The sequence below is a fragment of the Melozone crissalis genome, unplaced genomic scaffold, assembly GCF_028551555.1.
Source record: "Melozone crissalis strain CALT ecotype California unplaced genomic scaffold, PUWL_Pcris_2 ptg000062l_1, whole genome shotgun sequence".
In the NCBI taxonomy this organism is placed as follows: domain Eukaryota; kingdom Metazoa; phylum Chordata; class Aves; order Passeriformes; family Passerellidae; genus Melozone; species Melozone crissalis.
In genome coordinates, this window is record NW_026535840.1 from 1,404,347 (window position 1) to 1,417,999 (window position 13,653).

At 43.4% G+C, this 13,653-nt stretch overlaps 1 protein-coding gene across 1 annotated transcript in view; it reads right to left on the reverse strand.

Annotated features, from left to right (window-relative positions):
* Window positions 1–11,212: 11,212 nt before the first annotated feature.
* COL13A1 (collagen type XIII alpha 1 chain) overlaps window positions 11,213–13,653 on the reverse strand; it is an 86,568-nt gene continuing 84,127 nt past the window's right edge. Inside the window, exons 44-45 of the mRNA XM_054288404.1 lie at window positions 11,962–12,000; window positions 11,213–11,515 (exon numbers count right to left, since the gene is read on the reverse strand). Coding sequence (XP_054144379.1) covers window positions 11,513–11,515; window positions 11,962–12,000 — 42 coding nt within the window. The 3' untranslated portion in view covers window positions 11,213–11,512. The remainder of the gene's footprint in view (window positions 11,516–11,961; window positions 12,001–13,653) is intronic.

Here is a 13,653-nt window from a genome sequence, read left to right on the forward strand (position 1 = left end):
CATTTAACATAGTTGCTGTGTGATAAGAACACGGGCATGTGGGAGGTCTTTCAAGGAAAAAAAAATTGTCTTTGTGTGAGGCAAACTTTCAACATTAGGAGAACTCCCTCTGTTTATAACAACATTTTTCTGTTTATAAACAACATTCTCCTGAAGGAAGCAGGAGTGCTGGAGAAGTGCGAGAGAGGACATTGAACATTTTCACAGTGTAACACTTTTTAAGTCTGTCATAGATGTCTGAATTTTAATAACAGCTTTTGTGCTGTTGTGATTTTTAATAGTCTCACACCATAAACTCATATTCCACTCCTTATTTCTCCAGTGGATACAGCCTATCCTTAACCTAAATATGAAATATAAACCTTAATATCCTAAACCTAATACAGTATTGCATGGATATTTTATGTTTCAAATATTTCTGGAAAATTTGGGGTCACTTGGTGACACAATAAAGAATTTTTGAGTAGAGCAGATCAGAGCAAGGCAACAGTGGAGCAGTTACTGGGTGTGAATTGTTGTGCAGTAACAGCACCCTTGGAACCAGCTGCTTTTTAGAGCAGGTAAGAGACTTCTGATCACAGCACCTGTATGTTCCAGCCATTCAGATGGAGCTGTGCAAGGAAGAACTGTTCCTAGCCCTCATTTGTGCCATTCAGATGGAGCTGTGCAAGGAAGAACTGTTCCTAACCCTCATTTGTGCCATTCAGATGGAGCTGTGCAAGGAGGAGCTGTTCCTAACCCTCATTTGTGCCATTTAGATGGAGCTGCTCAGGAAGGAACTGTTGCTAACTCTTGTTTGTGCCCTTTAGATGGAGTTATCTAAGGGAGAACTGTTCCTAACCCTCATTTGTGCCGTGCTAGAGTCATGCAGATCTTTCCCCACTCAGCAGGAGCAGGGTCTGCCCTCTCTAGGTTGTGCAAAGACCATCTGCCTGTTGCCTTTCAAGCACAAATACAATCTGTCACTTTGTCAAAATAAACAACACATCTCCCTGATCATTTCTAGCCTGCTGCCTGCCTGCCTCCCCAGCTATAGGGGAACAGCCTGTTTATGGCACTCTCATTTTGGGCCAGAAGCTGTTACAGCTCAAACACTGCACTGAATATTTCATAGCTGCAGAACCCAGAGAAAGGGCTTTGCTCTCACTGGGGCCATCCTGGCAGCACAGGAATGCCAAGTACTCCAAAAGCGCCATTTTATGTGTGTGTCTAATCCAGGGAACTTGGTCAAACCAGTGCAAGCATTGCCCTGACATCAGGATAACCCAATGCAATCAAAGCTGATGTGTGTCTGTACGATGGTCATAGTGAACACCTGTAACTGTAAGTTCTGCAACTAGTGTATATTTCTGTAATTAATTATTTTCCCATTTTTAGCCATTTTTAAACCCTTCCTCCATCTTTTATGAGAGAAAGATGCCAGTAGATTGGGTACAATGGGCTAAAGAAGCCAGAAACCCTACATCTTAACTTTCTGGAGAACTCTCTTTTAATAGTGCTTTCTTAAATTAGACCATCCCACTTACTTCAGAATTTAAAGTCTTTGTGTGTGTCAGATTCTGAGACATTGTTTAACGTGGGCTGATTAGCTGCAGTCACAGGTTAGCTAAGTGTGTAAGCAAGGGGAAAGGTCTTTCTCCTCCAAACACCAACTGATTCTAAAAGTTAAATGTAGCTTATTAGCTTAGCAAAATATCAAAGATGTCTTTTCATCCTTTAAAAGGAGGTTTGAATCCTTTTTACTTATCCTTAAATGCAGCTAAGATAATGTCTTAATTATTCCTTAGCCATATAAGTAAAAATACCAATTGAATGTTTAATCACAATCAACTTTTTTTTTTTTTTTGTCTAATGGAGATTTACAAACCTTTCTTTCAGAGGAATACATGGTAGGATCCCTCTCCACAACTCAGAAAGAGTAGCCAGGAGGGAATAGGGAAAATAGTGGGAATCATGAGCATAGAATGGCTTCTCCAAAGAATTAGAACAGGTCAGGACTTCTAGCTAAGGAAACTGAGGGGTGGCTTGAGAAAGGACTCTCTGATGCTCTTGTCTTGGTGCTCTGTGCTTCCCAAGGATTGCAATTTTTACATTAACTACTAAAATACCTATTTCAGTTTCTGAGTTAGAGGAAAGTTGGATGGATAAAACCATCCATTTGTGAGTGATGCTTTTGGCCACACATCAATGTGGTAACCAGGCAAAAAGGCAGAAAAGCCTCTATCCCTGTGCATTTCTTTAAGAAAACTACTTGCAACAATGTGCATTTACTATAGCCCAGCTTTTTGGTGCAGAAGTGACACATTCTGTGTCTGGGGACTCCTGATGTGATGATCTGGGTTTGGCATTTGCAGAACTCTGTTTGTGGACTGTTTGAGCACCGAGTCGCTCAACTCCAGGTCTGCACTGAACAGATCACACTTCCCACTTGTCACCAGCTACAAAGGGATCCTAGATCTGAGTGATCACTCCTGTGCTGATAAGGATGTCTGTCCCTGTGCTGGTACACCCTCTGCTGTCCTTTGGAGCAGTGACACCTTTCCTTTCTCTGGTGACACAGACAAGCTCATTTTCTCCCTGGCTCAGACCATTAAGCTCCAAGTTCTTTTCAGAGCAGCTTCACAGGTGAGGACAGCACAGCCTTGCGTGTTTGCTTTCATAATTGTTCCTGAGTTTGATTTAAAACAAAACAATTTACCTCATTAGCTATTTTTCCTAACTGCATAGCCTTAAAGGAAAAAAAAAAAATCTCAGCTGTGTCCAAGCCAACCTTTGGGTCTCAACCTTTGGTTTGTCTGAGGCAGGACAGAGCAAGCCTCCAGAACATTTATTTATTGAGCAAGTGCACGATTTCACTGCTCTCCCAGGGCAGAGCAATACATACCCAGGAACTATCACTTTATTAACAAGAGTGACCTTGAAGCCTTAAGGAAAGATAAAAACCAAAGTTTCAAACACATACTCCATTCCCAGCTGGATCATCAAAACATGTTTTCCTATATAACTTTATGTATCAGTCACTGTTAAACACCCACATTCTTGAGGATTCTGCCTCACTCCAAGCTCACTGTCTGTACCCAGAAGAGGTCAGGAGTGAAGCACACTAATTTTATAGTGATAGCAGTCTTTTTGAGGTTTCTGTCCTAAATCCATTGGCATTTCCCACCAGTTCCTGCCTGGCAAACAGCAGATGGCGTGGTTGCCTCAGCACAGGAACCTAAAACCACTCGCAAAGGGGAAGTGAATTCACCTGCAAGTGAATTTATGGGCTGTGATTTGCATGTGGTGTCATTTACAAAAGACACAAACCATGTGCAGGTAAACAGGCATTTTTATAAAAGGAGAAGAGAGTATGTACATCGTAGGGAACAAATGCAGACTGTACTGGAATAGCTACCTATGTACGTATTTAAGTTATAAATTAAAATAGAAACCTCACTAAACATTGACACAAAGGAGTAAAGCTTCAACACAAGGCACAGGGAATTCATCAGATTCCTCTTGGAAAACAACGGGATGACACTTTAAATATGATGTCATGTTTAACACTACAACCACCCCCCAGGCAGAGATATCTTCCATAACCTCCTGCCTGGCTTTTTAGCCCACTTTTAGTTATCCAAAAACCCATTTCCCAGACAAAGTTCTTCCTAAAATCTCACACATTTGTTCTCCTAACGTAGATAATTAATGTAAATACCATACTAAGGTAAGGTATTTAAAACAGTAATACACAGCTTTGCATAGCAGTTGTTATCACAATATAAACCAGCACCTCTGATAATATCACCACTGGCTTCTTTATCTGATAAATGGGTACTCGGTGATTAAAGATAACATTCTCATCTTTTACGAGAAGACAGAAATACTTTGAAGGTACTACATTTAAGCAACACTCTACTTTTACAAAACTCAGCTTTATTTACTACTGAGTGGATTCGGGGGTTCTTTAAGTGTATCTCTGCTTTCATTGAAATCACTGGATTAATTAATGGAATCAGGAAATGTAACTGAAACTCAGCTCTTGTTCTGACAAAAATTCCTAAGTTATTTTTCACTCATACTGATGGAAATCATTTACCTGAATCCCTTTCCTTGTACATGTTGAGTGCTTAGTCCTTTAGTGTCTTTTTAATGTTATATCACACTGAGAAAAGATTTGCTTAAAAACCTCATAGTGGAAAAATATTTATAAATAAACATCAAATAATTACAATATTTCAATTCTGTTATGATCAGTATAACTCCTCATGGCACAGCTGTCTCTGCTTTTGTAAAATATTGCTAGGAATGATCAACATGGAATTCAGAATTCCCAGGATTAAAAACCAAACAAATCAGCACTATTGTATTAACAAGAAAAAAGTGAAAAAGAAAAGTCAAATGCTCATTTTGGCTGAAGAAGCTCCTACTGAGGTTGAAAAGTTTGTGGGAAAGAACATCCCTTTGCTCTCCTCATTCTAGCAATTACTAAGCATGGAATTTTGTGGAAGTCCAAAAAATTCCAAGTAGCTAAACTATGTCAAAAGGAGTTGAAATAATGTCTTCGAAACAGCACAATGACAGTAAAAATTACTGCTAACAGAAAAGTATACACAACATATACATGAATCAATGCCAAGTAACATTGGATATTCAATATACAGGCTGAAAAGCTCAGTGTGATAAAAAAGTGTACAAAATGTATTCAGATTTAAACATCTCAATCAATCAGTGTCTGTAAGAGAAACATAGAAACAATGCCCTGTCAAGTCTACTCACAACTCATCACTTTGCTACAGCTACAATAAATATTCTACATCCTATGCCATCAAAGGGGGAAAATCTCTCTTGTAAAACACAAGGAAAGCAGATATGTAAGGACACGGTTGCTTCAGAAATCATTCTCCTGCAAGTCATTCACGTTTGTCTGGTGTTGGCTGATGAGCAGATCCTGGACAGAAAGCGTCCCAGTACCAAAGAATGTGGTGTCCAAGTGACGCAAAGATGAGAAACAGCAGTGCCAATGACACAAGCACTCCAGGTGTGGGACAGGCCATCGGGGCCGTGTTTCCTGTAGCTCTGAGGATCTGAATGCCAAGGGGGATCAATGGGACTTTCTGGAGGAGCTGAATCACCTGGAAGGGGGACGGCAGAGCATCGAGAGAAACCCCACAGCCACTGGTGATGGAAGCGTGGAGAGCCCGTGACACACACAGGCTGTCCCCAGGAACCAGGAGCTCCCTCCCACTGCTGCCCTGCTCAGCCTCTGGAGCTGCATCACTAAAGCCTGAGAATGCCGTGGGCTCAGGCTGTGCCTCCTGCACCGGGGACAATCTCGTGGGGTGGGCTCAGGCTGTGCCTCCTGCACTGGGGACGATCTCGTGGGGTGGGCTCAGGCTGTGCCTCCTGCACCGGGGACGATCTCAGCCCTCTTGGGATGGAGCTGAACACCACAATGAACGTTCTGCCTCAGTCTGCCCATCTTTAAATGTAACAGTGAGTGAGAACAAGGAACAGCAGAGCCAAGGGAGTGCGAATGGGACAGGTCATCAATGAATGCTGAAGCACCAGGCTTGGAGGAGCCTGCTTATGGTGGCCTGCACAGTCTTGCTGCCAAGTGTCTCCCTCTCCTTTTCACTGACATCACCCAGATAAGAGTGTGGAATTCACAGAGCAAACATTCTTCTTTTGGAAGGTTCAAAAAAAGGGCGAAACTGCTCGGTCTGTGGCACTGCTGGTGGGCTGCAACATCAGGGTAAAAGCAAATCTTTGCAGGAGAGCAAAAGGGGACGATTTACTGAAGCAACGTTTTGAAACATTACTGCGAAAAAACAATGGAATTATCACAAAATGGAATTTCACACTCCCAGCAAACCCCCACTGGAGACAAGAGACTGACAAACAGCATAGCATGGAAAGCAATAGTGTAAGTTGCACTCCACAAGCTCCACCATCAGTACTCTCGTACCTGCCATTACTATCTAAGTTCCTAAGCTTTTAAACAGTAGTTCAACAAACTCATGTTTTGCAGGAAAAACAAAAGTTTAGCACGTTTTTCTTGAAAAAAACCCCTGCAATATTCTAACTCCTTTTAAAAAACAACAAACAAAATCGTAAGAAAGCTACAAAACTACACTGCCCTGCTGCCTTTTAAACAGTAAAAGATTTACAGTCAGCTCTAAAATAAATCACAAACATCTACAACCTTAACTGGTGTTTTGTCACGATGCTCTCATCAGATAAAATGTTTACCAAAGCAGGCCTACAAGGAGGGAGGGGGGACAGCAGGAAGGGCAGATAACAGCAGGGAGTGGAAAATGATCCAAACGTGACCAACTGAGATTTTCTGCAAACGCAGAAAAGAAAGCAGTTATTTTGTCTGGATCAAAGACATCTGGAAGATGCAGGGACAGAAAGAGGGGAAGGGAAGAAAAAACCCAAAGTGTAAAAGAAGGGGAGACCTTCATCCAGCAAAGCATTTGCACATAGGCTCAGGGTGAAGCCCAGCCTAAAGCTAAGCTTGAACCCGCGTGTGCTGCTGGATTCAGAGGAGGGAAAACAACAGCAAACAGACAGTGATACTCGAGCAGGTACCCTCCAAGAACTTGCCATCTTCAAATAAACGTTTTCATAATTTAATTTTTCAGCTCTTTGTAGCCAAGCCTGCTATTCCAGGCTGTAGAAGGCTTTGCTGAAGAGGACACAGCGACTGTTGCCAGGCTTCGCTGCTTTCAGACAGACCACCGAAGGTGGGAGGAGACCATTTCCACGCGGCTGGTCCCTAACATAGCCCTTTGGATCTTTGTAAATGTCAACGAAGCGTTGTGGAGGGAGCCTTTTGTCTGGGAGAGGTCACTGGCACCTGGTCCCTAGGTGTGGCCTTTGGGGATATGTTTATCCCCACAAAAACGCGTTTGCGACAGAAAGCACCTTTTCACTACTGAACTTGGGGAGAAAAAACAAGACAGGAATGTCCTTAGGACATTTTGGGTGAGGAACTTCTATGCACTTATTCCAAAAACCCATTAAAAATATACCTAAAAGAAAACACAAGAAAACAGAATAGAGCAAACCATTTGCCCCCAAAAATCATTAACAAAAAGTAAAAGTAACATTATCAAACTATATATATAACGGTTTTCATTAAAAAATAAGGAAAAATGCACACCCTACCGCCTGCAGTTCTGGTCAGGTTCTCCCTCCACCCACCCCAAAAAGTAAAAATTTAAAAAAAAAAAAAAAAAACCAAATGAAATAAATTAATGTTTCCACCAGTCTGGTTCTCAACTGAAACAACTTCTTTCCCCACTACTCTATTTCCTGAACACAGCTGTTAGAAACCTCATTAAAAAAAAAAATCTGCAATTCTTCCAATTCTTCAGATGAACATGAAAGTAGGACTTTTCCCCCAGTCTTGCAAACCTGGACTTATTTAAACAGTAGACTTTCTGTGCATTGGAGAGAGGAGATGGGTGTCAGGTACAGGGGTCCTTATCAGAAGATCAGAATGATTCCACTTGTGCTGCCAAAGAGTGCTTGAATCTGGGATTGCTCTGGGTTAATGGCATGCCTTTGAGCTTGAGGTCAGCACTTTCTCCCCAGCTGTAATGTGAATTGCTTAGCACTTGGATCTGTCTAATGATTGAGATAATATCACTCATTAGCTCTAATATCAATGGCCCTGGCTCACCCAAGTATTTCAACATGCAAATGGCATCCTTTAGGCCAGCAGGGAATCACTCCCTCCAAGTTAAATACCTGGTTTAGTTCTTGGGCAAACGGGATTCCCAATGCACTCAGCAAAGTAGAGGTGTTTGTCATGTTCAAAAGATAGGAACTTATTTTAAATTTGGATTTTTTAAAAATAAATTGCAAGAGCTGTGGTGGAAAGATACTTGAGCTTACATGCTAACCTTGAGCAGTGGGGGCTGAGTAAAGGATGCCAGGCTTGCATGGCAGCTGGCAGGAAGTATCCAGGATTGTATATTCTGCCCTTCAGGCTGGGAAACGTCCTCTGAACCCCTCAGCACTTTCCCAAATCATTATTGCCCTTTAGTGAACACATTAAAACATGTAACAGTGGAATTGAACCTTTGTAATCCTTCTTTTCCATCTGGATGTACATCTGCGGAGATGTACCCACAAAAGGGCCTTTATGGGCCAGCAGAAAACATTTCTGGAGGGCTGCAGACAAAGTACATCCAGAGGGTGCAGTGGAGACCAAAGCACAAGTACAGGAAGTAAAGGAATTAGTCAGTAAAACCAGACTTTCTCCACACTCCATATTTTTCTCTTCTTGACAACATATTTTATGCCTTCAGAATCCAGTATGGTTTTAGAAAACCCAAACAAACCAATGTCATTTCCTTATAATTAAATGGAAGAAGAAAGTTTGTGATGAAAAGGTTAAAGATGGAATCATCAATGACACAGGTGGAAGTTTGTCACCTGGTAACCAGAAATGGTAGCAAAAAGTGTTATCACATCCTCTCTGAGTAGCACTCTGAACTGAACACAGTTCTGGGGTTTCTCTGCTTTTCTAAAGAGAAATCTTCAAGAAGGGTTTCTTTCTTGGATCAAAGGATCCCCTCCCAGAAATATTGTCTGTCTTGCACTCATTTATGCAGCTGCTGCTGGAAAATGAGCCTAATTCTTCATCCGAAGAGTCTGACCACAATAGTAGAGTGAAGTGAAAATGACCAAAGAAAAAGAAAATAAATGGTGCCATTCTCAACCCCCGCCACTGGCCTCTGGGAGAAACCAGAAAGCAAAGCAGAAAGTGCTGGCACGCCGAGCTCCTGCAGGCCCAGCATCTGGGCACACATTCCTGGTGCCCTGCTGAGGAACTCTTCCCAAGCTCCAGGGAGGCAACTTGAAAACATCTCCAGCAAATCTTCAGGAAGGTCCTCCTTCTCCTTTCCCAAGCTTCTGCACCCTCAGACTCACTTTCTGGCTATCAGCCAAGGAGTTTGACCCTTGAAGTGGCAGACAAAAGGTTTCACGTGAAAACAGACAGGCAGAATTGACAGGAACCCACAGCAACAGCAGCCTGCTTACAGGTTTTAGTAGGGACAGAGCCTGAAACAAATTGCCCCACTCAGGGTGGTACAAACCCAGGTGCCCTGCTTGGGTTTCTTTTGGCATGTAAGGAGCTTAGGTCTGGTAAGAGCTGCAGGTCAGTGCAGCACCACTGATTTGAGCTCTCTTGTCTATCCCCAGGGGCTGCTGAGATTGTATCAGTATTTGGGCTGTGGAACAGCAACCCAAAATGGTTATCTGGTACTTCAGTTAAGATCCCAGGCTATAATCTGCCACAGCCACAGGGAACATTTGCCACCATTTCCCCAACCTTTAAATGAGTGGGCACCTTACACATTTTCCCCGTGGTAGGTAAGTCTTTGCTGACCTAAGTCAGGTACTATCAAGAGTTCTGGCAATTTCAATTCAAGCTCCCTTACACCTCCCTCTTTCTCACAAATAGAGCAGTCAAAGCACAGCCCATGAAATAAAACAGGTGCAGCATCACCCTCAGAGTCCTTAACCTTTCAGGAGCTGTGTCAGGACAAGGTGGGAGATGTGCACTTGCTCTGCTCTTGGATCAGATAAAAACAATCAACAGCAATCCCATGCAGTACAATCACAAAACCCAGCTACACAAAAACCATGCTACACAGACCAAAGGGAACAGGAAGCATTGGCAGCTTCTCCAAGGGATCTCTGTATTCAGCTTCTCCTAGGGATCTCTGTATTTTTAAGGATTAAGAATAGCCAGGATTTGTAAAGGGACTGAAGCATTCAGACATCCTACCGTCAAGATCAAGATCAGAGCAGGAACTCAGCGCTGCTGCTCCAACCTTCCAAACCCAAAGCACAGGAGTACACCTGGCTGGGTCTTTAGTAACTGCTTTAACAGGTGTGCAATTAAAACACAATTGGCCCATTAGCTGTTCCAATTAGCTTCACAGCTGCTAAGCCTTTAAACAGGGAGCTGGGGCTTATATTAACAACATCTATTACTGAGAAAACCAGAGAGAATCCCTTAGTGCTCTCTGGGCCATTTTCTTTCTGTGCCGTTTCAGCTCCAGCACACCAAGCATCTCATGAAAACATCACGCATGGAAACGTTTCATCCCAAGGACAATGTTGGCATGAGAACTAATGGTTGTAAATACCATGAATTAGTTTAGGTTGAAAGTTGCAAGGAGTTTCCTAACTGCGAGGGCACTGGAGTCAGAACAGCCTGCAGGGCAAGGAGGGAAAGGAGGAAAGGACACAGGGCAGTGGAAAACTCCGTTTTCAGATGAAATTCAATGAATTTCTGAAAGGCCGAGTGACAGATGGATTGCAGCAGTCAGAGGCTGGGCTGGGATCCTTGGGCAGGCCCCAGCAGCCCTTTCCCTGGGTACAAGGGAACTACCTCCCTTACTCTGTCACTTTATTATGATGGTGCTAAAAGGCTGCTTGGAATCCTCTGGAAAATTACCTGATAATAGTTTGTGAAGGGATGAACAGGTGAATAGAGGGAGCAGGACTTGAGTGGATCAGTCTCGCTAATAAATCACCACCTGTGCTTCTCCTCTGGGATCATTAAACACTGGCAGCTTCCCCTGAGACTCCTGCACTGCCTTTTCCCCCTCTCTGAAGGGCAAGGCAAGTAGATGTGTTTTAGGGAATAGATTTAGGCTCCCACCTTTCCCCTCACACCCTAAGCAAAGCACACTTTAGCCTGGTGGTGTTTTCCTCTCTGCATAGTTTAGACTTGAGACCTCAACAAGGGTAGGTCAGGAAGGATAATTAGGATGTGCATATGCAAATGAAAATGACACACTCTGCAAATTTGCATGTGACCTTTGGTTAACATTTTAAAAAGCCACGTGGATTGATTTTACAAACATTTGTTTGGATATCAAGGTATGCTGCGCTATGCTTAATTTGAAATAAGGCTTTAATTAAGCTGTTTGAAAGCCTACAGTTTAGAAAGGGATGAGAATTTCTTGCCAACCAGGGCTCCTTGTCATCAGGGTTATTCCAGGTCATGGGAGGATAATTGTAAATCATGGTGTCTCTACATTCCCAGTCCACTAGGAGGTTTTTCAGCAACCCTTTAATTCATCACAACAGAAGTGTTAATATTTCACTTTAATAAAAAATACATAATATTTTGAAATATTCTTGAATTATCCAGCTTGGAAAATGAAAATGACCTTTAAATCTATACAGGGCAGTTCCTTTGGGCACTTTAAATGCAATAATTTATTAAAGTTCCTATATTCATCATGTGTGCACAAATATCATGTAAATATTACAGCTGTACTCCATGACAAAACAAGCGTAATGCAGACATAGAATCATACAGAGAACTGACAAATGGGGGGAAAGGGGAGATCTAGTATTTTCTGTACAAAAAAATTGGCCACTTTTTGATAATTTGTAAAAATGCATAACTTTTGGCATTTCAGAGAAGAACACCGTATAAAAATAAATATTCTATGTACAGTAACACACACAGGTCAGTCCAGGGTTAGAATCATCACTGCAAAAGAAAACATAAACAAGTGTTAGTGACAGCTCACAGGGGCAAGGATGCTGTTAGGGAAGCTGGCTCTGGGCTCTCCAGGAGGAAAGGGAGCTGTGGTGGATCCCAGCAGGGACCCTGACACCTTTCCTGAAGGGGGGCCAGACCCTGGGGAGTGCAGGGGGGGTCTGAGAGAACCCAGGAGGAAATCTCATCTTTGTGCAAGGATTAGAGCACTTTGGGGCAGGCAGCTCAAAGGCCACAGGTACGGTTCTCTCCTTGTAGCCCACAGAGCTGAACTGTGATATTTAAATAAGGAGGAGTTTTGGTTGCCACTTTTCTGGGATACAGTTCTGGAAATCCCATCCATGCATCCACACCTCCTCTGCCCTTAGGCAGATCATGGAAAACGTTAGCAGGAGCCGTGGCACTGCCAACTCAGCACAGCAGCATTTCCAAATTACCTTATTCCAGCAGCCTTGAACTGGAAGGCCATCTTCTCCCTGTGGAAAAGATGGATGAAACAGGAGTTTAGGACACAGAAAGCAGCACAGAGATGGAGAGAGGAAGTCACGTGTTAACTGTTACTGCAACAAACAGTTTGAACCTGGGCCGGAGGAATAGTCAGAGATATTCCTCATCCTTCAGATGACCCAGACTTCTGGCTGGCACAAGCAGTGCAGCCTGAAGCAGGGGCTGGGGCGAAGAGGGGAAATGCCTGCAGGCTGTGCAAGGGACTTGGATACCCGAGAACCACCCTCCCCTAAGAAAGGAGTCCAGCCAGGCTTCCTTGAAGGAAGAAGAGAAGGAACCCAGGAGGTCCAACTCAGCCAGATAAACAGCAAAGTGAGAGGTGCCTGCTCCGTGTCCTCAGGCTTGGCTCTGCAACGCTGAGCTTAAAAGCCAATCCCAGAGTCAGCACTAACCTCAGACACTGAGGAGGGTCTAGAAAAAAAAATCTCCATTTCCTTCCTGCCCTGTTAAAAGGTTTGCTTTGTCATGTGAGACACTGCCCAGTTATCCCCTCTTGCCTCTGGGCAGATCCTGCTCCAGGGAAATTAGGGCAGCCCCTCTGCTGGTTCAGGATGTCTCAGCTAACTCCCTGAAAAGGGACTTTGGCTTCAAAAACATCAGTGGGATTTCTGTGGAAATCCCCTGGCACTTCTGCACCCTTGATGTCTTGGGCTCCATGGTTGGGAAATGCTTTTGTAGATTACTGCCATCATTTCAACCCTGTGCTGCCCTCTTTGATGGGCTAGATATGACACCAGTGCTAAGGTGCCCTGGAGCAGCAGACAGAGTCAGGTGTAAGGAAATACATGTCTGACACAAGAAGTAAAATATTCATGCTGTATGCACATGGCAGATTCATGGTCTATCACTTTTCCCCAGGAAACCCAAAAAAATACAAACAGAAAAGCAAATGCACAGTAATATATTGAGAAATGAACCATTTACTGGAGATGCACTTCCAGGGGGCTGATGTACTGAGCACTGCCATGATGTTATAACAATATTGCTTTTCAAATGCATTTTTTGGACTTTGGTCTCCTTGTGCTGTTTCCTCCCTTTGCCCCAACTATGTGGAAATACAGAATTCCAACTTATTTACTGGGTAAATGGTGGTGTTCCCATTGGTACACTGGTGGTGACAGGAACGGCTGGTACAGTGCATGGCAGGAGGAGATGGGAGTTAGGTGTATGAAGGAATGGGAGGCCAGGGAGCCACAGCTCAGGGATCAAAGGAACACCAGGGTCACAAGGAAGTGTTTGTTGCGGGCCAATGTGCCGAGAATGGAAACATGAGGTGCTTGTTAGTACCAAGGATCTCCTTCCACACATCTCACGTGTGCCAAGAGTTAGTTCACAGCCTCCATGAACTACACACATGGATGTGTCACCTGGATGCCAAGCTTTTAACCTAGCTGGATCAAAAAACATGCTTATTCATGTTCCCAAGCTTGCATGCCAGCACACCGTGTATAAAAAATAACAGCATCCATACTTCATCAGATTTTCTGGCAAGTTTCCCTTAATGAAAATAGGTATGAAAAGAAGTGTGAGTTCTAATATGGCCATGTGGGGTGAATCCTCACGGGGAGCAGTGACAAAACCAGAAATGTCACCTGCCAGGGCACTGGTGGAATCCTTGCACC